At 47.2% G+C, this 26784-nt stretch overlaps 1 protein-coding gene and 1 long non-coding RNA gene across 3 annotated transcripts in view; one reads left to right on the top strand and one right to left on the bottom strand.

Moving 5' to 3' along the window:
- The window catches only part of Por (cytochrome p450 oxidoreductase), a 67979-nt gene that overhangs the window by 24009 nt on the left and 17186 nt on the right, over nt 1–26784 (top strand). For both annotated transcript variants that reach the window (XM_087578155.1, NM_031576.2), the window contains 1 exon segment: nt 25366–25557. In XM_087578155.1, the coding sequence (XP_087434281.1) occupies nt 25379–25557 (179 nt within the window). In that variant the 5' untranslated portion in view covers nt 25366–25378.
- LOC148002286 (uncharacterized) lies at nt 1360–21616 on the bottom strand. Its single transcript, XR_015634743.1, has 3 exons — nt 21459–21616; nt 12213–12304; nt 1360–3415 (listed from the first exon to the last, which is right to left on the bottom strand). It is a non-coding gene; the product is annotated as an uncharacterized LOC148002286 (long non-coding RNA).

The following is a 26784-nucleotide window of genomic DNA, read 5'->3' as shown; positions in this document are numbered from 1 at the left end:
CCAGGGTTGCATGGTGGGCTTACCTATACAGATTTTATGAGTGAGTGTGTGTGTGTGTGTGTGTGTGTGTGTGTGTGTGTGTGTGTGTGTGTGTGCGTGCGCACGTGTGAATGTCAGCCTTGGGTGACATCACTCTTTTTTTTCCAAGACAGAGTTTCTCATTGACCTGGAGCTGTCTGATTTGGCTGGGATGGCTGGTCTGCAAGCCTCAGGGATCCACCCGTCTCTGCCTTCCTGGCACTGGGATGTTTTAAGTGCATGCTAACAGGCTGGAATTCTTTCTTTCTTTTTTCTCTCTTTCTTTTGTTCTTCCTTCCTTCCTTTCTTTTTAATGCTAGGTTTTAGAAATTGAAACACTTTCTCAACCAAGCTCTCTCCCTACCCCTTGTTTCTTTGATTACATTTTTTAAAAATTACACCTATTTATGGGGTGGGTGCCTTTGACATGGTACATCCGTGGAAGTCAGGGGACAACTTGGAGAGTCTCCTGCTACCGCGTGGGACCCAGGGATCCAACTCAGGCCATCAGTTATGGCGGCAAGTGCCTTTACCCACTGAGCCTTCTCACTTCTCTCTTTGATGTTTTTGTTACAGAGTCTTACGTGGTGTGATCCAGGATGGCTTTGAACTCAGCACAGTCCCCCTGAGTCTAGCCTATCAGATGCTAGGAGGCCAGAGGACGGCATTAGTTCTAGAGCTAGGATTCAGGTGGTCCTGAGCTGTCTGCCAGGGGTTCTGGCAACCAAGCTTGGGCGTCTAGAAGAACATCAGGTTCCCTTCATTGTTGAGCCATCTCTCCAGTCCTCATCAGCCCCACCATTTCAGATTTAAGTTTCATTCATTCTGAATGTGAAAACCCAAACATTATGCAAATGTCTAGATAACCCGGTGTTTTATTTTCTGATTTACTATCATCATATATTATTGACAGTGACATTATTCACTGAACCATCTTCCTTGCTGTTCATTTTATGCATGAGTACACTGTTGCTGTCTCAGACACACCAGAAGAGGGCATCAGATCCCATTACGGATGGTTGTGAGCCACCATGTGGTTGCTGGGAATTGAACTCAGGACCTGTGGAAGAGCAGTTAGCGCTCCTAACCACTGAGCCATCTCCCCAGCCTACTTATTTCAGTTTTAAGATATGTCTCAGAATTACCTTTTGATTGGCACGCTGGGGGCTGAGACTTTCTGAACTCCTATGTATGACGAAGCTGAGAGAACTCTCCGTGCTTTCCAGAAGCTGAGCAGTTTCTGACTGGGAGCATGGCTCAGTAGGTAGAGCGCTTACCTGGCACACAGGGAGCCCTGGCTACTCTATAAACTAGGTGTAGTGGAGCATGTCTGTACTCCAAGATTCAGGAGGTGGAAGTAGGCAGATCAGGAGATCAAGACTATCCTGGGAAACACAATAAGTTGGGTTACATAAGAGCCTGTCTCATAAAAGGAGAGAAGGAAGGAAGGAAAAAGAAGAAAGGAAGGCTTTTAAAATATAAAGGATAATTAGATATTACTCCAGTATATGGTGCCTTAGCAATGGCTTGTTCTGAGAGTGGACAGGGGATAGCCTGTAGTAGAGCAATAATCTGGGAGAGTTTGGCTTTTGTTTGCCTGTTTGTATAACAGGAGGAATAATAGACAAGGTGTGCCTTCCAAGGTGGAGCTTACGTCATTTTGCTTGTAAGTGAAAGTCACAGGTATTGAGTCATTTGACATTATGTACCCTGGTCATAACTTCAGAGTCTGTGGCCCTCCCCTGCCTAACCCCTTCTCAGAGTTCAGTCTCCACATCACCTCTCCCTGGGACGGTTCATGTCCACAATACCACGAACTTGTATGACTTTGATCTTCACAGTTTGTATTGTGTACTGGATCTGGATAGAGGTTCACAGGACCGGGTAGATACATAGAAACTCTTGGTAACCTTCCCAGCACACAGATGCAATGATCGAGGGTCACGCAGGGTCGGTTTTCAACACAGCAAACAGACGAAGGCCCTGGGATACACAAATTGCATTAGTCAATTGTGCCAGGCTCCTCTGGGGTGGGGCTGAGGGAGGCACACATTCCAAGCATCACAGAGGTTTCTTACCTGGGTTTGTGGTCTGGTGAAGAAGGTGGTGTGTTGGCATTATTTAAGGGTTCAGTGACTGTTTATAAAACCACAAGCTCACATAGGTCACTGGGGGTCCCTTAGATAGTGTGATCTGAGGTCTAGCCTTGTGGCTTAATGGAAGACAGTGCCTGTTATGGGTTTGTTCACTGGCATTTTATTAATTAATTAAGAGAGAGAGAGAGAGAGAGAAAGAGAGAGAGAGTGTGTCTGTTTTCATCTGCCATGGCATTTGTGTGGAAGTCAAAGGACAACTTTGTGAAGTTGGTTCTCCATTATGTAGGTCTTGGGGATTGAACTCAGGTCTCCAGACTCGGCAGCAAGCACCTTTTCCCACTGAGCTGTCTCACTGGTCTATAAAAAATATTTTTGAGGACTGGGGATATACTTCGGTACTGGAGCACTTGCATACTGTGTGAAAGGTCCTGGGCTTCCATCCCCAGTACCATAAAGATAAATAAAATTATGCAGTATGATCTGGAGGTCATATAGTACAACAGCCGTAAACTGTCACCAACATGACGTCTGCTCCTAACAGTGGCCCTACCATTTTTCTGTTTCTGGTCCTCAGAGCTCTCGAGGACAAATGCTACCTTCCCTTTTCCCTTTTATTCTGGGTCTGCAGCTGCCATTAAATCTAGTCTGGTTTTGGTCTTCAAAGTTCTTTCTGTAATTACATGGCCTTACAGTAGCTGTTGTGGTGTTCCCTAAATTGGCCTTTTCTTAAAAGTATTTTTATTTGTTACGTGTGTGTGTGTGTGTGTGTGTGTGTGTGTGTGTGCGCGTGTGTGTGTGTGTATGATGATGTATGTGTGTGAGTGTGTGCCATAGCCCAGGTATGGAGGTAAGAGGACAGCTTTGTGGTGTCAGGTCTCTCCTTCCACCTTTCCATGGATCCCAGGAATCGAACTCACGTTGCCAGGCCTACACAAGCAAGCACTTTACTCACTGGGCTGTCCCGATGCACTTTTCTTTCTTTGACACAGGATTTTGCCTTGTTCTAGGCCGGCCAGGAATTCCCAATTCTCTGCTTCTGCCAACCTGTGTCTCAAGATCTGTCCATGGTACTATTGCTAGATTGATCCCCTCCGCCTCCAATAGTTTTACAGATTTCTTTTTATTTTTATGTGTATCAGTGTTTTGCCTGCATTGTGTGCCACAGTGTGTGCCTGCTTCTGGTGGAGCCAGAAGATGGTGTCCGATCCCTTGGAACCAGAGGTATAGATGGCTGCAAGCTAGCACATGGGTGCTGTAAACTAAACTCTGCCGTCTGCAGGAGCAGTCAGACCTCCTAACCACTGAGCCATCTTGCCAGCCCCTGCCAGATTAATCTTGAAGACTTGTTTTTTTTTTTCTAATTTTCTTCATTTTTTATTTTGCTTATTTATTTATTGAGATAGACTCAGGCTCGGGTTAGTCTTAAATTTGCTCTGTAGCCCAGGCTGTTCTTGAACTCCTGATCCTCCTGCCTTTACCTTCCGAGTGCTGGGATTACAGGTGTACACCACACCACCACACCTCGCTTGGATGCTGCTTTTTCCCACCCCTTGACCCCTTTAAGAATTTTTTGTGTAGCTAAAGACAGAAGCCGGCAATCTCTGTGAGTTGGAAACCATTCTTGTCTACAAATCGAGTTCCAGGACAGCTAGGGCTATTACACAGAGAAACCCTGTCTCCAAAACAAAAAAACAAAACAGAATTTGTGTGTGTGTGTGTGTTTGCGGGAGATAGTGGGGTGGGTATGAAACCAAGGATTCATGTGTGCCGGAACATTCTCTACTTTTGAGCTCTAGCCCCAGCCTTGTTCAAGAGTTTAAACCTATCCTCTTATCTGTTGAGTAAATGTTTTTCTTCTCTGTTTACGTTCTACGAAGTAGCTAGTAACAAAAGGAGTCTAGTCAGGCAATGCGGCTCATGTCTGAAATCCTAGCCCTTGGCTGGGGTAGGAGGACTCAAGTCTGAGGCTAGCCTGGGCTACATTGGGAAGACAGTGTCTCAGAAAATGAAACGAAGAACTTTGCACCCCCGTGACAATGTAGTTGGAATGGAGTCGAGTTATTTCTGTGAGGGAAAGCCAGTGCCTGGAAGAGAGCCAGAAGGCGCTAAGCACTCAGCTGACGGAAACTAAATGATGAGTAAGTGAATGAATGAACCTTGAACCATTCTCCCAAGAATATCGCTGATCTTTGTCCTGCGTGTTAGCTGACCCCAGATGTCCAGTTAAGACTGTTATTCTAAGGTACAGTAGCTATGGATTTTCTTTTTAATTTTTGTTTGTTTTTCTTTTTTCTTTTTCTTTTTTTTTTCTTTTTTTTTCAGAGCTGGGGACCGAACCCAGGGCCTTGCGCTTGGTAAGCAAGCGCTCTACCACTGAGCTAAATCCCCAACCCTTGTTTGTTTTTCAAGACAGGGTTTTCTCTGTATAGCCCTGGCTGTCCTGGAACTCGTTCAGTAGACCAGTCTGGATTCGAACTTAGGAATTGGCTGGCCTCAGCCTCTGCCTCTGCCTCCCAAGTACTAGGATTAAAGTCATGTACCACCACCACCCAGTTATTTTTACTTTTTTGTATTAAAAATTTGTGTGTGTGCATGTGCATGTGTGTATGTGTACATGTACACGTGAAGGCATCAGATTCCCTGCAGCTGGAGGTACGGGTGTTTATGAGCTACAGGATTTGGGCGCCGGAAACTGAACTCAGGTCCTCTACAGAGCAGCAAGTTCTCTTAACCACTGAGCCATCTCTCTAGCCCCGCAGTTCCTTTTGTCAGATCATTTTATAACAATTAGAAAGTAACAAATAGGGGCTGGGGATTTAGCTCAGTGGTAGAGCGCTTACCTAGGAAGCGCAAGGCCCTGGGTTCGGTCCCCAGCTCCGAAAAAAAGAACCAAAAAAAAAAAAAAAAAAAAAAAAAAAAGAAAGTAACAAATACACACAAGGTCCATGTTCTCCTGTGCCTCAACCAGTTTGTAAGTGTATCCAATCCCACATGCTCTTCCTAGCAAAAGGGAGAGTTTAGTAGGACCTGGGGGCAAGTGGTTATATCAGATGAGAATCAGGAGAGGTGGTTGGGCTGGGGGGATGGCTCAGTGGTTAAGAGCGCTGACTGCTCTTCCAGAAGACCCAGGTTCAACTCTCAGCACCTCCATGGCATCTCACACATGCCTGTAACTTAGTTCCAGAGGATCGGACACCCTCACATGGATATGCATGAAGGCAAAACACCCATGACACGTGCAGGGGGAGAGAGAGAGAGAGAGAGAGAGGGAGGGAGAGAGGGAGGGAGGGAGGGAGAGAGAGAGAGAGAGAGAGAGAGAGAGAAGAGAAACTAGAACCATTCACCCAGGGCAGGAAGGCAAGCCAGGCTACATGTGGGAGGGACTAAGTAGTTAACGCCTTCACATGGGACTGGTCCCCTCCAACTCGGGCAAAGCATCTCTTCCCACTCACTGCCCTAGATTCCCGAACTGGAACCCTGCTTGTCACAAGGCACCATTCTGGCTCTGCTCTTTCTCCCGTGCCCAGAGCTCTACCCTTACAGAGTTTCAACGGAGCCTGAAACCCCCACACCTTTTGCTACACAGGTCTAGGTAGAGTACCCTGTGGGTACCAATCCTCCATTTCTAACTCTGAGCAGTGGGAGGAGGATGTACACCTGAGTACACGACCATGGAGGCCAAGAGAGAACAACGGCTCCCTGGAGTTGGACTTACAGGAAGCTGTGAGCTGCAGGACATGGGTCCTCGGAACTGAGCCTGAGTCATCTAAAAGAGGAGCACATGCTCTTAAACTGCTGGGCCCACTCTCTTAACTCCTTATTCCTCTGTCCTTTGGAATGTTCTATCTACTACTCTGGCCCTACTATTCTCACATAAGCATAATCCCTGCATCTCAGAGACAGCCTGGCAGATACTAAGCGCTCTGTGAATACTGAGCACGAGGCTGTCCTGGCTTCCTTTGCTAACGATCCTTACATAAAGGAAGGTCCAGGGAAGAAAAGTTAGACCTGGTGATAGACCTACTCACCTTGTGGCTTCAGTGATGTCAGCTGTGGGCCCTACACTCCTCCGCCCTGACTTCTAGACAGTGCTGCTACAGAGTTTTCCGTTCAATCACAATAGCCCACTCCGCCCTTCTTTTCTTTCTTTCTTTCTTTCTTTCTTTCTTTCTTTCTTTCTTTCTTTCTTTCTTTCTTTCTTTTTTTTTTTTGGTCTTTTGAGACAGTGTTTCTCTATGTAGTCCTGGCTGTCCTGGAATTCACTCTGTAGACCAGACCGGTCTGGAACTCAGAGATCCAACTACCTTTGCCTCTTGAGTGCTGGGATTAAAGGCATGCCCTACCACCCCCAGGCTCATTCCTCCTTCCCCTCCCCCTCCTCCTCCTCCCCCTCCTCTTCCTCCTCCTCCTCTTCCTCCTCCTCCTCCTCCTCCACCTCCTCCTCCTTCTCCTCTACCTCCTCCTCCTCCTTCTCCTCTTCCTCCTCCTCCTCCTCCTCCTCCTCCTCCTCCATTTACTTATTCTTGTGAGGGTAGGGTGCATGTTGGAGGTCAAGACAACTTGCAGGAGTCAGCATGTGGGTCCCAGGGATGGAACTCATGTTAGACTTGACAGCAAGCACTTTTACCTACTGAACTAGCTCTCTGGCTCCTGATGGGCCACCTTGTAAGTGGTTTAGTAATTATAGATGGTTTAGTAGACATCACAAGAAAGTCTTCTGTCCTGTGGTTGGAGGAGGCTCCACACTTATTGCTGATGTGTTCCTGCTGTAGACTCGGACACACAGTAGGACTCTAGACACCGGTACTCAGTGATGCACATCTCCTTGAGTCGATGCTTACAGAGATCGGGTCTGGTGTAACCCAAGCTGGCCTTGAATTCTCCCCTGACCTTTCTGCTTCCACCCTGGCAGTAGTCAAATGACAGGCGTGCACCCCACACCTGGTGCATCCCGATGGACAGTAGCTTTGAATGCTTAGCTGTGGTCTAATGTTAATGTGAAATGCAAACAGACCCTGGGATGGGTGGGCCTCAGAACAGCACTGTCAGAGACCTCAGTGCACTGACAGTCTTTGGCCTGACGCCTTGATAAAAGTCTGGACTCTGATTTTTGTAAGTCTCATTCTGACTTGTAACAGAGATGGCTAGAAGCCATTTTTGGGTAGAAGAGAGGCTCCAGAGGCTCCGTTTCTGTCCGAGTCACCGGAGAAGCACAGCTGTTGGTGGTAGCATAGTCTGAAGGTAGTCAGCACTGGAACCCCTGGCACCGCCATGAGACAACCATAAGCACACCTTGTCTGTCATAGCCAATGGTCGTTGGGATGCCAGCAGAAGTATCAGCCCCACAGGGTCCTTGTATCTCACCCTGGAAGTTGCCGGCTAGGGGACCATGGGTAACTGCTTGGCTAAGTGTTGGTCTGCAAAATGTAAGACAATATTTCTCTAAACAGGGTTGTCATACAAAATAAAGGGCTGAGGGGTTGGGGATTTAGCTCGGTGGTAGAGTGCTTGACTAGCAAGTGCAAGACCCTGGGTTCGGTCCCCAGCTCCGAAAAAAAGAAAAAAAAAAAGAGTACAAAATAAAGGGCTGTAGAGAGAACTTGCTTGGTGTGGCGGTTGATGCACAGTAAGTATAAACAAACATTGGTGAAGTGAGCTGCCAGTAACACTGCGTCTCTGCTCTAGGTGGATTTTTCTTCCTCAGTTCTGACTGTCGTTTGTCTATTCGCAGTGCTAGGGTTTGAACCCAGGGACTCATGCCTGCCAGGCAAGCACTATACCTTTGAGCCACTCCTCCAGCCCCTCACTGGGTGACTCCAGGCAAGTGTTCTACCACTGATTGCACTCCCAGCCTCTTGCTTATCTGAACTGTGTAAAGGACACTGGTTTTGAAACTCTCAGCCATCCTCCTGCATCTGCCTCCCAAGTGCTGAGATTTGAGGTGTGTTTATCACCACACCCCTGCCCCTTAATTCTGCATGTGTATGTGTGAGTGTGTGCATGTGTGTTTGTGTGCAAGTTGTGTGTGTGTGTGTGTATGAGAGAGTGTGTGTGCATGAATGAGTGTGTATGTGCACATGTAGAGATCAGAGGAACCCTTGGTAATTGTTCCTCAGGAGCTGCATATCTTGAGTTTCATGTAGTATTTTGTCTGCATAGTCGTCTGTATATGACTTGTGTGCAGTGCCTGTTGGTTACAGACAGTTGTAAGCCACCACATAAACCTAGGAATGGAACCTGTGTCACCTTCAAGGGCAGCAGGTTCTCTTAACCACCTAGCCATATTTCTGGCTTCGTATCTTGTTGTTTTGTGACACATGGTCTCTCACTGGCCTGGTGTACCGTTTGAGTTGGACTGGTTGACTAATGAACTCAGGCATCCTCCAGCCTGTGTCCCCTTCTCCAAGTGAGCAGACGACCTCTTTTGGCCTCGAACACCTAAACTCATATGCATGAAAGCATGTACACACAATTGAACATGAAATACATATTTTTTAAAGATCTATTTATTTATTATCTATAAGTACACTGTAGCTGTCAGACACACCAGAAGAGGGCGTCAGATCCCATTACAGATGGTTGTGAGTCACCAAGTGGCTGCTGGGATTTGAACTCAGGCCCTCTGGAAGAGCAGTCAGTGCTCTTAACCTCTGAGCCATCTCTCCAGCTTGAGATGCGTAGTTTTAAGAATAACTACTTTAAAGTGCAGTGCACAAGCTGAACCCTCTTGACATGGGTCCTGGGGATGGGGCTCAAGTCCTCGGGCTGTCTGCATAAGCAGTCTACTGACTGAGTCATTTCCTCAGCCCTAACTATTTAATCTTAGTCAGTGTTGCCCTCACAGGAACTTGCAAAATATCACAGCACTTCTTTCTATTTCTCACCAAGCTTTCCCGATGTTCATGTCTTACATAACCACACTAAAATGATCAAGAGCCGGAAGTAGCATCAGTACAGAGTGATTAATTAAGTCAGACACACTGGCAGCCTCCCTTTGTGATGGGCCAGATAGTACATTCTCGAATCTTGTGAGCTGTGAGATCTGACAGCTGAGCAACTGCTGTTTGATTTAGCAAAAAAGGCAGCCATAGGTGGCATATGAGTGAGTGGGCACGGCTGTGCTCACAATAAAAGTCTTTGAGAAAGTAGGCTTTGAGTAAAGGCCAGATCTTGCTAATGCAAGAAGACGCCTTGTTAGAATGGCGCTCCGCTCCCCTTCAGCTCTAGACTGCAGCTGTGATGGTTGGGCTTCACTGTCAGCTTGACAGAATACCTGGGGGACATCTGGACACGGCTCCAGGGTTTATTTTTATTTATTTATTTACTTATTTTTGGAGCTGGGGACTGAACCCAGGGCCTTGCACTTGCTAGGCAAGCGCTCTACCACTGAGCCAAATCCCCAACCCCTCCAGGGTTTATCTTGATTACGTCATCGGTGTGGGAAGCATCGTGACAGTGGGTGAGCCTAGCCCATCATGAACTGTATAAAAACGGAGAAAGGGGGTTGGAGAGATGGTTCAGTAGTTAGGGGTGTTGACTGCTCTAACAGAGGACCTGAGGTCAGTTCCCAGCTCCCAGATCCCTCAGCTCACAGCAGCTTGTAACTTGAACCCCAAGTGATCTCACAGTCTTTTCTGGTCTCGAACACCTGAACTCACGTGCACATAACCACACACATATACACATAAAATATAAAATAAAATCAATATGTGAGCTTTTTGCTTTTATTGGATATTTCTTTATTTACATTTCAAATGTTATCCCCTTTCCCGGTTTGCCCTCGGTTTCCCCTCCGGAAACCCGCTATCCCAAACCCCCTCTCCCTGCTTCTATGAGGGTGCTCCCCCACTCACCCACCCAGTATATAAGTTGTTAAATGCTACTTTAAGATGGAGAGCGTGAGCTGAACATTAGCCCACATTCATTATTGTTCTGATTATGGGCATATTGTGACCAGCTGCTTCCCAGTGTAGCCCAGGCTGGCCTTGAACCCATGCTGATTCCTCCTGCCTCAATCTCCTGAGTACCTGGATTGCAGGCCTGAACCACCACACTGAGCTAGTTTACCTGGTTGCCACCTGGCCTTTGTGCCTGCCATCCTACCTCTTGGTCACCTGCCATCTTGTGGCATGGTCAAGAAATCTGCCATGACATCTGGGGCTTCTTTTAGACTCACCCAATCAGGAACTGTACCTTGATATCTGGCCTGTGTATTTTGGGCAGGGAGTATCTTTCCCCCAAAAAGGCAGAAGTCCACTCTGGCTTGGTTTGGTTGTTCTTCTGGGACACAAGTGTCCTGGCCTCTTTTGACTATTCCCTATAGTCCACAGCTAACTAACTCACGTGCCCTCCCGGGCTCCAGGCCTCTCTACAGTGGCAGTGAGGCTTCACAATGAAGAGCAGCTGGGAGGCAAGTGCTTTCTCACAGCTAATGTGACAGTAAGTCAGAAGCCTTAAAAATACTCCCTTTGGGGGCTGGAGAGATGGCTCAGTGGTTAAAAGCACTGACTGCTCTTCCAGAGGTCCTGAGTTCAAATCCCAGCAACCACATGGTGGCCCACAACCATCTGTAATGAGATCTGATGCCCTCTTCTGGTGTGTCTGAAGGGTGTATTCACATAAAAAAAAAATCCTTTGATTTAGATTTGTGTTTGTGTGAGTGTGGTATGTTTATATACAGTGTGTTTGTATTTTTGTGTCTCACTATATTTGTGTATGTGTGTACAGTGTACAAAAATGTGTTTGTATACTCGTATATGCATGTGTGTCTGGGAGTACTGTTTGAGGTCTATGTGTGTCTCAGTATGTGTGTATGGGTGTGTGTCTTTTAATATATTTGTTAGTGTGTGTCAGCACATATATATGTGTGTGCCTCTGTGTATATGTGTATCTATGTGTATCAGTGTGTCTATATGCATGTGTCTGACTGCATGTGTGTATGTGTGTCTCTGTGTTTGTATATGTCTGTCAAGAAATCTGCACATATGTGTGTGCCTATGTATGTATGTCTATGTGTATCGGTGTGTCTCTATGTATGTGTCTGACTGTGTGTATCTGTGTCTCTTTGTATATGTGCATATGTGTGTCTGTCTGTCTGTCTGTGCCTCTGTGCATGTGTATGTATGTGTGAGAGAGACAGAGTAGGTTGATGCTGGGGATGGATCCCAGGGCCTCAGACAGCATTCAATCACTGTGTTCATTTTCTATGTAAATTTCAAACCATTTTCTCCGGTGAGCACTGTGCTGCAGAGAAGGCCACTGTGGGAAGTTATCAGTTGCAGCCCTTCACATTTCCCTGGCCTTTCTTTTCTAGCTGAAGTCTGCCCTCCAGTCTAAGATCACGTGGCAGACCCAGTTCACTACTCCTGCTCTTTGATCTGGACTTCTTTTGTCTTTTACAACATGGACATTTTTCAGAGAGTGAGGACGTGTCTCTGTGGTCAGTCAGTTTCGATTTGTTTTCTCATGGTGAGATTCTGGTTAGTTGTGGTTAGATGTCAGTCCCAGTCATGTATTCATTAGTTTAGCCACATTCTTTGCTGTGAAATCCAGGTTTCCCCATTGTGTTTGCTTTTTTTTTTTTTTTTTTTCCCCAATGTGGAGAGGTTTAAATGAGAGAAGAATAGAAGAAGGGGGAGAAGTAAAGGCCAGCCATGAGCATGTGGAGGGAAGCGGGGAGGGGAATGGGGAGAGAAGGGACAAAGGGGAAGAGGGGAAGAGAGCTGAGAAGAGAAGAGAGAGGCAAGAGAGTCTGTGTTTGCTTTTTGAGACAAGGTCTCTAGCTGCCGCTGTCCTGGAACTCAGAAGACCAGGCTGGCCTTGAACTCACAGAGATCTGCCTTCTTAGTGCTGACATGAAAGCCATACACCACCGTGCCTGTCTTCAGATTTTCCCTTTTTAATCAGGAGTTTTCTTATTAATCATCAAAGTTCTGTCGGGGGAGGTGCAGAGGCCGATGTCTGCTGTCTGCCTTGATAGCGAGCGCTCTGCCTTATTTTTTATTTATTTATTTATTTATTTATTTATTTTTGGTTCTTTTTTTCGGAGCTGGGGACCGAACCCAGGGCCTTGCGCTTGCCAGGTAAGCGCTCTACCACTGAGCTAAATCCCCAGCCCCTCTGCCTTATTTTTTGAGGCAGGGTCTCTCACTGAACCTGGCTCATCCTCTGGCCAGTCACCCCCCAGCATCCTCTTCCTCCATCCCCTAGTGCTGAGGTGGCAGACACACTTGGCTACAGTCAGCTTTTCACATGTCGCACAGTCAGCACTTTATCCTCTGAGTCGTCTCCTTATTACAAGTTCTAATGCTTCCGGTTGGTCACGACAGTCACAGCTTGTGATTTGGATCTGGCTTGTGTCCCCCAGTGACTCACGTGTTGGAAGCTGGGCCACCGGTGTCCTGATGTTGGCTTTTTAAGAGGTGGGGCCAGTTGCAAGTCCCTGAGTCACTGAAGGTGCTGCCTTCAGAAATATTTTAATAGATTAATTTTATTTTTAAATTATGTATGTGAGTACATGCAGTTGTCCCAGAACCCACGGGTTGCAGTTCGATCCCCTGGAGCTGCAGTTACTGGGATTATAGGCATGAACACTCCAGAGACAGTCTGATTTTTCTGTGATTCCTTATGGAATATTTGGTGAACATATTCTTTTCCTGTGTTCAGACAGTCTATCTAAGAGAGGTTGTAGTTTATAATCTTTTTAAAGTACTGCATAATGTTCCATTGTTTTTTTATTGAAAGTATAGGTGTCCAGGGAAGCCAGGCTCCCAGGCTGAGCAGTCTGCTCCCTTGAAGCAGAGGGTTACCTCATCCAAGGGACCAGGAATCCCCACGCCCTTTTTCCTCCCCAGGAAGATAACTTTAGAGCTGGGTAAGATGGCTCACAAGTCCCAGCACTTGAGAGGTACAGGCCAAAAGATCAGGTGTGGCTCCGGCAAAGAGCATTTGCCTAGAATTCTTCAGTGAAGGGCTGGGCTCATGGCTCTGCTGTAAGAGAACTCGCCTACTTCCCCACACGCACCAAGTATTTATTTATTTATATCTCACATTTATTTATTTATTTATCTTCTTTATCTCTGTGTATATAAATTATCGGGGTATGCTTGTGCCACAGTCTGCATGTGCACACAACTAGAAGTCTGTTCTCTCCCTCCGCCCTGTGTGGTCCAGGGATGGGACTTAGAGCATCGGCCTTGGTGGGAAGTGTCTTCACCCACTGAGCCATCTCACCAGCCAAAGTGTTTCTGAGCGCGAGAATATATAGCTAGGCACCGTGGTGCCCACCCTTAGTCCCAGCATTAAAGATGCAGGTAGGTGGATCTCTGTGAGTTTAAGGCCAGTCTATCCAGCAAATTCCAAGGCTACAAAGACAGACCCTGTCTCAAAAATCCAAAACACAAAACAACAAAACAGTATGACTAAGCCTTTGGTCAGGGTATGTATTTACATGTGTATATATTATGTGCTGTTTATATATAATGGAAGGGGTAAATTCTGTAGAGAAAACCCACATACGGTGAAATGCTGACTGGAGATTTCATCCTTGAACCCGTAACCTTGTTTCGACTTTTTACGACAGAGATTTTCTGTGTACCCCTGGCTGTCCTGGAACACTCTGCAGCCCAGGCTGGCCTCGAACTCAGCAGTCTGCCTGCCTCTGCATACCGAGTGCTGGGATTAAGGGTATGCACCACCACTGCCCGGCAACTTTTTCTTTTCCATCTAAGTATTTTATGTGAGGTTAGAGAGTAGCTTGTGGGAATGGGTTTTTTCCTTCCAGCATGTGGACCCCTGAGAGTCTTAGCTCATCAGATTTGTGGGAGAGTGCCTTTATCCACTGAGTGCAGGCTGCAATTGTAACTCTTGACCAGAGGGAGGGGACTTACTTCAAGGGGGTGATCCTTTTGTGGAGGCTGGAATGCCACTTGGCAGAAAGAGTGGGTGTTGGGGCAGGAAGGCCTGCAGGCCGGATTCCTTCCTCTTTGCCAGGAGCAGGTCTCTTGTCCACGGAGACTTGGTGGGACTTGAGTCCTAATTTGAGCACTTCAGAGGCAGGCAGCTCGGGTAGGACGTGCTGTTCATTTACCTCTCCACGGTCTGTTAGAGCAGCATGCCTGCTTCTGAGCACAGCACAGCATGTTCTTGGGGCTGCTGTTTGGTTATTTAGTGTGTGTGTGTGTGTGTGTGTGTGTGTGTGTGTGTGTGTGTGTCTGTGTCTGTGTCTGTGTCTGTGTCTGTGTCTGTGTGTGTACATGCTCAAATGCCCAAGGAAGCCAAAAGAGGGAATCAGATCTGGAACTGGAATTACAGGCATTTGAGAACTGCTTGACATGGGTGCTAGGAACTAACCTGGGTCCTCTGGAAGAGCAGGAAATGTTCTTTTTTTTTTTTTTTTTCCGGAGCTGGGGACCGAACCCAGGGCCTTGCGCTTCCTAGGCAAGGGCTCTACCACTGAGCTAAATCCCCAGCCCCTGGAAATGTTCTTAATCCCTGAGCCATCTCTCCAGCCCCCTAACTTTGCTTAGGCCTGGAACTTGCTGGGCAGGCTGGCCGGCCAGAGAGCCCCAGTAACTTGCCTGCCTTTGTTCCCCAGTGCATAAGACCACACTTGTTGTGTTTTGTTTTGTTTTGAGACAGGGTCTCTCTTTGTAGCCCTGGCTGGCCTGGGATTCATGTAGACCAGGCTGGCCTCAAACTCCCAGATATCCTCCTGTCTCCCCCAACCCTGGGTTCTGGAATTTCAGGCATACACCACGGGTAGGGCTTATGCAGTGGGGATGGAATCAAGAGCTCCTGTGTTCTGGGCAAGTGCTCTCCTTAGCCACACCGCCAGCCCTAGCCCTAGCCCTAGCCCATCATGAACTTGTTAACTGCATCTGTGCAGGGAGAGGACTTCCTGCTAAGTCATGCTTTCACTGCTGCCTCTTGCAGTTACCTTCCTCTTTAGCGGCGTGGCCTCAGCCACGTGTCAAGTCAGATGTTTCCAAATTAAGCCCTGTTATGTAGGGATAAGGCCATCACCCAGGGGCATTGTACACTTGGCTAGAAAAGGTTCTCTAGGAAGCTAAAGTCAAGGCCAGGCTGGATTGGCACAGGAGCTATGCACATTGACCTTCCTGGTGACTTCTCAGGCCACTGCTCATCCAGTTCTCCTGTTTCCTCAGGACTCTATGGTCTGGCCTTGGTCCGTTGTTAAAGCTTAAGTCTTTTTTTTTTTTTTTTCCGGAGCTGGGGACCGAACCCAGGGCCTTGTGGTTGCTAGGCAAGCGCTCTACCACTGAGCCAAATCCCCAACCCCTAAAGCTTAAGTCTTAATGCACTACCTGTCCATCCCTCCCCAAAACACTGCCTTTTGCTCCTTACTGAATTCTCACTGAATGCAGAGAACCCGACGAGTTTGTGCTTCCAGTTCTGTCAGGAAAAAAAAAATTCCAATAGCCCTGGCTAGCCTGGAACGTGCTACGTAGTCTAGGTTGGCCTTGAACTCAAATCTGCCTGTTTGATATGTGCCACCACACAACCTAGACTGTAGTCTTGGGATTTGCCCATTATGTATTTCTGGCGATCAGTCAGTTCCAAAGAGACATTAAACGGAAGTCATCGATTGGATGGATAGTCAAGTGGATTCTCAAATGTGGGACCCAGATTCTCCCAGTGAGTGACTGGAGCATGGCTGATCAAGGCTTGGGTTCCCGGCCTAGCAGAACCATGGAATTTTCTGTGTGCTAGTGTCTAGGTCTGAGGAATTTTGCTCGAACTATGGTTTGAGCTCAGAAAATGTAGGAATTTTTTTTTGTTTGTTGTTTATTGGTTTTTATTTTTATTTTAAATGGAAGGGAGATCTCATTTTGTGGTTTACTCTTGATCATCTAGAGACTGTAGTAAAACAGTTTGGCATTACCCCCAAGTTATACCATGTTGTCTGTTCTGGTTAGTTGACTCTAATGCAGTGCAGTCCTCACAGGTAATTTTAGATTAGTCGTGTTAAAAAAAAAAATCAAAGCCAGGTATGGTAGTGTACATTTTTAATCTCAGCACTGGGGAGGCAGAGGCAGAGGGATCTTGGTGAGTTCGAGGCCAGCGTGGTCTATAGAGCATGTTCCAGGACAGCCAGGGCTATACAGAGAAATGCTGTCTTAGAAAATAAATAAATAAGTAAAATGTAAAAAGGAAGAAAAGAAAATCAAGTTCACAGCACATACTGCCTTCCTGTGCCATGCGGGTTTAATAGAGTTGTTAAAGTTAGCCTTTGTTCACAGAGTTTGCCATCTAGACACACAGTATGAAATAGTTGTACCAGTGCTGGCACATGGTTGACAGAGTGCTTGCCAGCATGCAGGAGCTCTGGGCTCACTACCCAGCACCACATAAGCCAGACAGCTCGTGCCTATCATCCCAGCACCCAAAAGTTGGAGGCAAGAAGAGTAGAAGTTCAAGGCCAGCCTGGGCTACATGGCTTATCTTTTAAAAAGAAAAAGAAGAAGCCAAGGTAAACTTTATCCCTGCCATTCTTTTAAGCCACTGCTGAGAAGGACAGGCTGGATATTCAGCTCCTGGCTCTGAAAATCTACAGAACCCAGAGCCATGACATATTGAGAGCCCGTAAAGTGCAAGGTTGACGTTCATGACTGTGCCATCCTAGTTTAAATACTCGCAGTGCACAGTGCATGCACACAGTAAGATAGTGACAGTCACAGCCTTTGAAATTTTGTCTAAGGCAGTGGTTCTTAACCTTTCTAATGATGTGACCCTTTAATACAGTTCCTCATTGTTATGGTGACCCCCAGCCATAACATCATTTTCATTGCTACTTCATGGCTGTAGTTTTGCTACTGCTATGAACTGTAATGTAAATATCAAATATGCAGAATATCTGATATGCAACCCCTATGAATGGGTCGTTCAAACTCCCCACACCCCCAGCCAAGGTGTCTCGACTCACAGGTTAAGAAACAAGAGTCTAAGGCTTTTCCTGCTCCAACTTCCCACTCTATGATTGGCTTTTTAAACTATGGTATAGGAGCTGGAGAAATGGCTCAGTGGTTAAGAGCATTGACTGCTCTTCCAGAGGTCCTGGGTTCAATTCCCAGCAACCACAGGGTGTCTCACAACCATCTGTAATGAGATCTGATGTCCTCTTCTGCTGTGTCTGAAGACAGAGACAGTGTACTCATATAACTAAAATAAATAAATCTTAAAATAAAAACTATGGTATAAAACTCTTAGCAGAGCTCACCTTAGCTAGTATTAAGCCAATGTTTCTTTTGTAGGTAGCTGTACTAGTCAGTTTTTGTCACGCAAACTACACGCAAACTAGAGTCACCTGGGAAGAGGGAAGGACCCTCAATTGAGGGATTACTTCTATCAGATTGCCTGTGGGCAAATCTGTGGAGATTTTTTTTTTTTGATAAACAAATGATGTTGATATAAGAAATCAGGCTGAGCTGTTGGGCGGTGGTGGTGCGTACCTTTAATCCAAGTATTCAGGCAATCTCTGAGTTTCGAGTGTCTTGAAAAACAAAACCAAATCAGGCTGGGCAAGTCAGTAGGCAGCATTCCTCCATGATTTCTGCCTCTGCTTCTGCCTGGCAATACCAGTAGGCCAGGAGATGTCCATGGAGAGACCAGCCGAGGAGCCATACATAATCCTCCAAGCTAGGCTTTCCTGCCTGTAGGGAGACTGAACTCTCTACAAGAGCAACAAGTTGACATCTTCCTTCCTTTAAGTCCCAGCAGGTGACAGAAGAGTCCTGCTGAAAGAGAAGAATCAAATAAAACCCAGAGTCTTACAACATAATATTCATAACAGTCAGGACCCATCCATGATGTCAGTACCATCACCCCAGCACTTGAGATGTGGAGGCCAGGGGATGGAAGGTCAAGGTTGTCATTGGCTACAGAGTGATTTTGGGGCCAGCCTGGGTTACATAAGACCTGTATTTCCTTGTTTATTTATTTTTATTTTTTGTTTGTTTGGTGTTTGGAGACAGGGTCTCTGTGTAGCCCTGGCTGTCTGTCTTGGAGCTTGCTGAATTGGCCACACCAACCTCGAAATCAGAGATCTCTCTAGCTTTGTCTCTCCCAAGTTCTGGGATTAATGATTGCACTACCGTGCCTGACCTCGTTTGTTTAGTGAATCCAGGATACAATTTTTAAAAAGTCCAAGAACCAGGAAAAGCGCAGCTTGAATGAGAAAAGGTGATAGGCAAATGCAGACAGGAAGATACCAACAACATAGAAAAAGAGCCAGGCAGAGGGTGGAGAACTGATGGACGTGACAGAGGGAGCCAGCTGTGTTGGGGCACACTTGTGATCCCAGGCCAGCCTGGGCTACACGAAACCTTCAAAAAAACAAAGTGAAAAAAAAAAAAAAAAAGGACTAGGGATGACAGTTGCCTAGCATGCACAAGACCTTTGACTCTGCTCCATATTCCCTTCTGTTGCTGTGTTAAAGTACTCCGAACAAAAACAGATTGGGGGGGGGGGTATTGGGGATTTAGCTCAGTGGTAGAGCACTTGCCTAGCAAGCGCAAGGCCCTGGGTTCGGTCCCCAGCTCTGAAAAAAAGAAAAAAAACAAAAAACAAAACAGATCAGGGGAGGAGAGTGTTCATTTCACCTTACACCTCATAGCCCATCATTGACAGAAGTCAGGGCAAGAGCTCAGGCAGGAGGTTGAAGCAGAAACTGTGGAAGAACACTGCTTTCCGGCTTGATTCTTTGTTCATGCTTAGCTAGCTTTATCATATACTGTAGTACTGACTGCCAAGGGAATGGTGCTGCCCACAGTGGGCTGGGCTGGGCTCTTCTACATCAATTAGCAATCAAGATTGTTTCCCACAGATGTGCCCACAGGCCAACCTGATCTAAGCAGTTCCCCAATGAAGACTTTTTTCTCAGATGAATGTAGACTAGGTTAGGATGACAATTAAAGCTAGCTAGGACTGTTTTTTTCCATCCCAACACTGGGGCACGGAGAGAAGGCTGAATATAGCATCAATGGGCTTGAAGATAGAACTATATACACTCTCTAATCTGAACAAAAAAAAAAAAAAACCTTTATTTATGTTGAGAGTGGGAGCATCCGAGGCATGTGAGAAAGTAAGTCATGAAGGGGACAGGAGAGAGGGCTTATTGGTGAAGAGTGCTTGTACCCACATGAGCCTATAACATCAGCTCTAGGGGAGTCCTACACTAGCTTCTGGCCTCACATGTATCCCATTGCAGGCACATATGCATATACATAAATTTAACAAAAGAAAAAAAAAAGACTTAATCCAGAAACAGAAAAGAGAGGTTAGGCCTTAGGGAACAGTCTCCCTGAGCATCTTTGGCAGGCGAGGTGTTTATTACGCAATGGTTTGATTTGTTCCCTTGAAGGTTTCAGTCTTCTGGAAGCCTCCAGACCTAGGCAGAGTTTTGTGAGCCTTCGCAGATCCTTTTTCCTCCTAAGTTTCAAGGTGAACACCAGCTCCCCTTGTCTAGGCATCTGTGAGTTGAACTGCCACTAAGCCATTTAATAGTGACCTCTACTCTGCACCATGTGGAGCCAGGAGGAACTGCTAGCCTCTTCCGGTCTTCGCTGTGTTTGTGCAAGTGACTGACGGAGGAGTTTTGAATTGTGGTCCCTCCTCAGTTTAGTATACTGACCAGATGTTGCAAAGATGCTCTCTGGAGGATGACCTTGCTAACAGCCTTACTCCAGTGTTGAAAACAATCTCCTGGAGAAAGAGAGAGCCTTTCAGTTACTTAAAAAACAAATAAATAAACAACAACAACAACAACAAAAAAAAAACCAAGCAAACAAACAAAAACCCTAGCTTTTAATCCCAGCTCTTCGGAACCAGAAGCTGGTGGATCTCTGTGAGTTTGAGGCCAGCCTGGTTTACATGCTAAGTTCCAAACCGGCCAGAGAGGCCTAAAGGAAAATTCTGACTCAAAACAACAACAAAAACTGTATTTTTGTGTGTACCAGTATGTTTGTGTGAGGGTGCAGATGTGGAGGTCAGAGGATAGCCTGCAGGAACTAAGTGTCTTCTGTCATCTGGGTCTGGGGATCAAACTCAGATCTCTAAAGACTGGCAGCAACCGGAGAGATGGCTCAGTGGTTATGAGCACTGACTGCTCTTCCGGAGGTCCTGAGTTCAATTCCCAGCAACCACATGGTGGCTCACAACCATCTGTAATGAGATCTGATGCCCTCTTCTGGTAGGTCTGAAGACAGCTACAGTGAATTTATAGATAATAAATAAATAAATCTTTTAGAAAAGCCTTTTTAAAAAAAGATTGGCAGCAATCGTCTTTATCTACTGAGCTGTATCAGTAGCCTCAGCCCTAGAGCACCCAATAATAAGGCTGCCTACCTTGTACTCAGAGGTCTCTTGCCTCTTCCTTGCTAGAACAGAAGGTGTGAAGCCAGCACACCTGGACCTCCCAGTGTTTTCTGAGGTTGACTGAATCACAGACGTGGAACCTACAGCTTCAGGGTCAAGCGCACACTGGGGCTTGATCATTAATCTTCCTACTTCACCAGCTGGTCAGGCTCCACCACCCTACGAGGGCAGAGGGGCAGCAGCTCAGCCCCAGGACAAGGTAGAGCAAGGTGGACAGTGTAATTATCTGTTTCTGCTAGTGGTCCCCGCTTGAAACAGCTCGGTGGGTCTGCAGGCCTGCTCAGCCTGGCTATTTCTTTTGAGTTCAGAGTCAAGACCACAGATTCCTGCCCAGCTGAGGAAAGGAGGAGGGACAGAGATAAAGAGTTAAACAAGAAGATGAGCTTTTTGAGTTAGGATCTCGTGTAGCCCAGGCTGGCCCTGAACTCATTATGTAGCGGAGGAGGACTTTGGACAACAGGTCCTTCAGCAGCCACCTGCTGGGGTCACAGGTGCACCTCTCTGCATGACCACTAATATTTCTCCTCTCTAGGGTGGGATCTTAATGTGTAGCCATGTTGGCCGGGTGTGTTAAGCATGTTATGCACTGCTGTGAGGAATACCTGACAAGAGCAATGGAAAGAACAGTTCATTTTGGCTCACAGGTCAAGGGGACATCGTGACAGGAGGGCATGATGGGAGCTTGGGGCAGATGGTCACATTTTATCTATTGTCAGGAAGGGAGAGAGGAGCATGCTGGGACTCTGCTTCTTTCTCCCATTTTACTCAACCCAGACCCCAGCCTACAAAATAGTATCGCCCATAATTGGGGTACTGTCCCACCTCAGCTAACCTTATCTAGAAGCTTCCTCAGAGCCATGCACAGAGGTCTGTTTCCATGGTGATTCTGAAGGATGCCAAGTTGGCACTTGGTCTTTGGTCACTCCGGATGTGGTGGCAACCCCCCAGCACTTGGGAGACTAAGGTAGAGTATCTCATCTTTGAAGTTGGCCTGGACTACATTGTTAAAAAGTAAAAATGAAAAAAAAAGTAAAAAGACCCATGTATCAGAAGCCCCTGGCAGTGGCCTCAATGTGACTTGGGGGATAACAGTACATCGGTGTTGTTGTAAAAATAGAAAAAAATTTTTTAAAAGTAGGGTTGTCTTTTATCCCTGCTACATCCAGCACCATGGTGCCCCAAGATATCTGTTGGATATCTTAATTCTCAGTCAGCAAAGCGTCTCACCCGCTATACTCCATCCCCTATCTCACTGCCGAAGGCCTCTGTCTGAGCCTGGCAGCAATCTCTCTACCTTTCTAGTTCCCAAGAGGTTTCCATGCCAGAAACACATCCCAACTCCATGGTGGCCCAAACCAGCCGCCCCACACTCCGGAGAGGGAGAGAAGCCATGGCAGGTGATGTTAAGATTTTACAGGTTGTTATTAATGTTCTTAAGGGATGGATGGTACTGGGCTTTGTATGTTTAGGTGGGCAATTATATCTTACCAATTGGGTCAAAGGTTATTGTGTTGTGTGGTCTTTCATGTGTAGATTTAAGTGTAATGGAGTGTGGGGATATCTGTTGGATATCTTAAGGCACCACAGTGCCAGACCTAGTGGGGATAACAGACAACCCTACTTTTTAAAAAATTTTTTTTATTTTTAAAACAACACATGAGTACCCCTGTGCCCCAATATTCTGCTGCCTTAGGAACTGCACACAAGGAAGGGCAGTTTGAGTTGTGCAGTCAGGCTTGTGACTTGGCTTTGCTAGCATCTTGAAAGCCAGGGCCTGGCAGGCTACCTGGTGAGGAGACAAGGAGTCAGTACCGCCTGCTGGCTCTCAGAGGGATACAAGTACAGGCTTTTCTGTGTTAGCATATCAGTCCCCAGCAGACCCCAGCTGGCTGCAGTTGACTCTGAGTGTCTGTTTCATCCCACTTCTATGAGACAGACTCTTCTAGAAGCAGGTCCTAAACGCCTCCTGGTCTCATTTTGTGAATGTTTGACAGAAGGTGCGTGGGCTTATCAAAGACTAAGATAAGGTTGGACAGACACAGTCAGCACTGAATACATAGTGTGGTTGAAATAGTTAATACAGTGTTCTTGAGGACAGAAGTTAAATTTGTTCTTTAGTGTCAGATATCAAAAAGGATAAAGGCCGGGCATCTGTGCCAGAAGTACAGTAGAACCCTCTTCTTGAGACTGGGAGCTTTTGCTCAATGGTGGAGGGCTTACCTAGAACTCCCAGTGACTGGCTCGGGGTGTGGCTCAGTGGTTGAGCCCCTGCCTAGAATCTCCCAGTGAGGGGCTGGGGGGCGTGGCTCAGTGGTAGAGCACCTGCCTAGAATCCCCCAGGGAGGGGCTGGGGGCGTGGCTCAGTGGTAGAGCACCTATCTGCCTCATGGGAAGTCCCGGATTTTATTCCCAGCAGCACTCCATAAGGACAAGTAAGGAAAAGTTGGGATGAGGGCCAGCTCTTGGAAAAGCATTTGTCTAAAGTTGGAGAAGGAAGCCGACTCTCAAGTGGGCTGTAGACTAGAAGGACAGATAGCCCAGATTGAGGCTGGCTCAGTGCTTGAGGCTGTGACAACAAACGGAAGCTGACAGGAAGCCACCTCAATTGGCCTGAATTGCTGAGATATGACTCAGGCATTTCTGACTGAACTGTGACTGGAGCAGCATGCTCTGTCACAGGATTATGGGGAAATAGAAGGGACAGCCTGCTCGGGGTTCTGGACCTCATGCTGTTGTGACCCTGATCAGATCTATCTACCTGCCAGGCTTCTGTACCGAGTAGGCTGGCTGACACCCCCGTTACCATGTCAGACTCATGAGGTGGGAGCTGAAGCCTGGACGGCGTGGTGGTGTGGGAAAGGCTGGGGCAGCATTTCCAGTTGGCCTCTCCTTGCCAGGGAGGGGAAGGTTATGAGGACGTTTCATTCTCAGCAATGATGAATGACTTCCTGCATGAAGCAGAGACGCTCCCTGCGTTAACAATGACATGAAAAGTCAGTGAGTTAGTATCCTGTAGGCTTTGCGGGGGATGATTTTGTCCAACAGACCATGGAAATATTTTGAGCACCTCTCACGAAGCCAAGTATTTGCTGGTCTAGTTGTATTAAATACTGTGTGTGGGCCTGTGCACGCTCGAGCATGTTGTATACACATATATGCATGCACGAGTGTGTACACACCAGAGAACAACCTTAAGTAGTGTTCCACAGGAAAGCCAAATACCTGATTTTGAAACATGGCCCCTCATTAGCCAGGAGCTCACTGATTAGACCAGGCTGACCATTCAGCAAGCCCCAGGAGTCCTCTTGCCTTCTACATCCCCAGCACTGGGATTAATGCCATACCCGGCCTTATAGCTTTTTGTTTTTATTTGTGTGTGTGTGTGTGTGTGTGTGTGTGTGTGTGCTGGAGCATGTGTGGGGGTCAGAGGACAACTTTGAGGAGTCCATTCTCTTTCCACTGTGGGTCCCGGGCATGGATTTCAGGTCATTGTGCTTACACCTGCTGAACCATTTCCCCAACCATAGCTAAAAAATATGGATTCATGGGTTTGAACCCATTCCTTAGACTCCCAAGGCAAGCAGTCCCACCAACCCCTAAAATATACTTTTAAGTCAACGACATTTTCAACTTACGCTGGAAGTCTCAGGACCTGACCCCAGCATCATTTGAGAATCACCTATGACCCCAGCATCAGTTGAGAATCACTTGTGACCAACGGTAAATGTCCCTAGAGCCTTGGCAAGTAGGCTTGCAGGTCCAGAAGCCTAGACTGTTCGCTAGGACACATGGATGTCAGACCATCTCAGGGGTTCCAGGTGCCAGGGTGTGTGTTCACTGTAAGGCTCAGTGCTATGTTAGTTTTACTTGGTCTTGAGGCCCAGGGTCTCCAGTTAATGTATTCTAATCAGCTAGGATTTCTGGGGACCCTTCCAGAGCCAGTCAAAAAGATTTGGGACCATGTCCCATTCAGACAACTCAAGAGCCCAGCCTTTGGGACAAAGCAGCTATCTCTCCACTAGGGTCTTAACTGTGACTTGTCTTGGTGGGCTTGTGTCTTGACAAACATCACAGCCATCAGAATGTTGATCCAGGGGAAGCAAGAGGGAGATTCTGTTCAATACCACTCAGTAGGCAGGGTTGGTTCAAATTTTAGGCAGTTTATTTTAGGCATATTTAATTAAGCACAGTAGATTTTGGGAAGAAGTTTCTTAATGATAATTAATTCAATCCTGTGTATACAACAAAGTTAAGCCATAATTACCTCAGAACTCTTGTAAAGTACAAGTGACATCTTCCATAAAGATAGGTTCTGTAGACTGACTCAGAAAGCAGGCTCAAGGTAAACGGTGCTCATGATAAAGGTCTCCAGAAGGCCAGCCTGGAGATTGACAAGAGATAAACAGAGGAGTCTGGGGGAGCTGTTGTGACCCGTTTATACACATAGCACAGAGGTCACCAGGCCCTTAACCACATCCGGTTCCTAGCCTTCTGGCAGAAAACAGGATATATATATCTCCCTTTGAACCATGTGTGCTTAACCTTCCTGGCTTCCCTGGTGCTTAACGGTGAGCACAAGGAGGATCTACGTGTATCTTACAGGATTGGAGATGCTCAGGGACACCAGGAGCCCATGGTTTCTGTTCTCACAGTTGGCTAAGGGGCTACCCTTGACAGAACCGCCTCCATCGGGGTAGTTGGCAGTGTCGGCTCTCCCCTCGGCTGGAGCTGCCTGGGCTGAGTCTTGCTGAGGCAACTTCCCTTGCTCAGTCCAGGCGGCCCTCACACAGAAGTGTTCAGATGCCGGCCCCAAGGGCACTCTCCTCCTCACTGACACCTGCTGCTTCTCTCTTGACAGTTGTATCACCAACATGGGGGACTCTCACGAAGACACCAGTGCCACCATGCCTGAGGCCGTGGCTGAAGAAGTGTCTCTATTCAGCACGACGGACATGGTTCTGTTTTCTCTCATCGTGGGGGTCCTGACCTACTGGTTCATCTTTAGAAAGAAGAAAGAAGAGATACCGGAGTTCAGCAAGATCCAAACAACGTGAGTGGCGCCCCTCAGAGTCCCCTTTCACTGGGCATCCTTGTCACCTCTTCCTCCCATGCTGTTCCTCAAGGTGGGGCTGTAGCCTCTAAGGAGCCAGCTTCCTGGGAATTGGGGGCTTAAGTTTGGGGTGTAACCCTATGCTTTTAAGTCTTCTTTAATAATCAGACACACACTGCCCACATACATATGGAAAACAAAACAGAACTGGATTCGGTCTTACCTTCTCTGTTGGTAATTTACTGAGCCAGTGTCTTGTCAGGTCTTTGCCCACCATGTCCCAAACCTTTGAGGATCTGTGGCTGTGATTGAAGTGGACTCTGGCGTCCTTGAGTTTATGGTCTCCTGCTGGGCCAACCTGGCGCTAATTCATATATATTCTCTCTCTCTCTCTCTCTCTCTCTCTCTCTCTCTCTCTCTCTCTCTCTCGTAATTTTAACATAAAGAGCAAAAAGACTGGAGCACACGTGTAGTCCCAGATCTTGGACGCAGAAGGATCAGGAGTTGAGGGTCACTCTCAGCTCTCTAGCAAGTTTCAGGCTAGCCTGGACTACAAAAGCAAAAGCAGCTGAGAACCGAGGGCGATGGAATCAGATGATGAGAACCTTGAGTGCCTTGCCTAAGCAGGGCCTCTGTGCCACAGTGCTGATCTGGGCTAGACAGGCACCCTTCTCTCTCCTCTCTGAGGCTGTGACAGAAACCCAGCCTGTGGCTGGGGACCTTTCGGGAGGAGGAAACAGCCCTGAGGGTAGGGGCACACCTAGGCTGCTGGGAATGAAGGAGGACGGGGAGCTGGAATCTCGTCTCTCCGGCTGGGGCTGGCCCTTAAGTTCGTTCCTGGGGTGGGAACGCTTACTTGTGGTGACACGTGCCCACCTGGAGATAAAGGGACCAGTGGCCGAGTCCCACCCTCCAAGCCAGCCTTGTTCCACTGATTATAAAATGGAGGTCCCTCTGCTCCCCCCAAAAGCACCCAGCCTTTTCCAGCTGTTAGTGTCAGTTACAGAGCAAGCTCCAGGCCAACCTAGGCAACTTCAGCAAGACCCCTGTCTCAGAAAAGTTGGCCGGCCTTGATGGCACACACCTGTAGCCCCAGCACTCGAGATGGAGATAGGAAGAGCAAGAGTTCAAGGTTGCTGGGCACGGTGGCACTTGCTTCTAATCCCATGTACATGTGTACATGGTGAAGTTGGAGGCCAATGAGCAGGAGGAGCCAGTTCCCTTCCT

This window comes from Rattus norvegicus, chromosome 12 (genome assembly GCF_021556685.1).
Source record: "Rattus norvegicus strain SHRSP/BbbUtx chromosome 12, alternate assembly SHRSP_T2T, whole genome shotgun sequence".
NCBI classification, from domain to species: domain Eukaryota; kingdom Metazoa; phylum Chordata; class Mammalia; order Rodentia; family Muridae; genus Rattus; species Rattus norvegicus.
The sequence above is the reverse complement of the archived record's forward strand: the minus strand, read 5'-3'. Positions and strand labels throughout refer to the sequence as shown.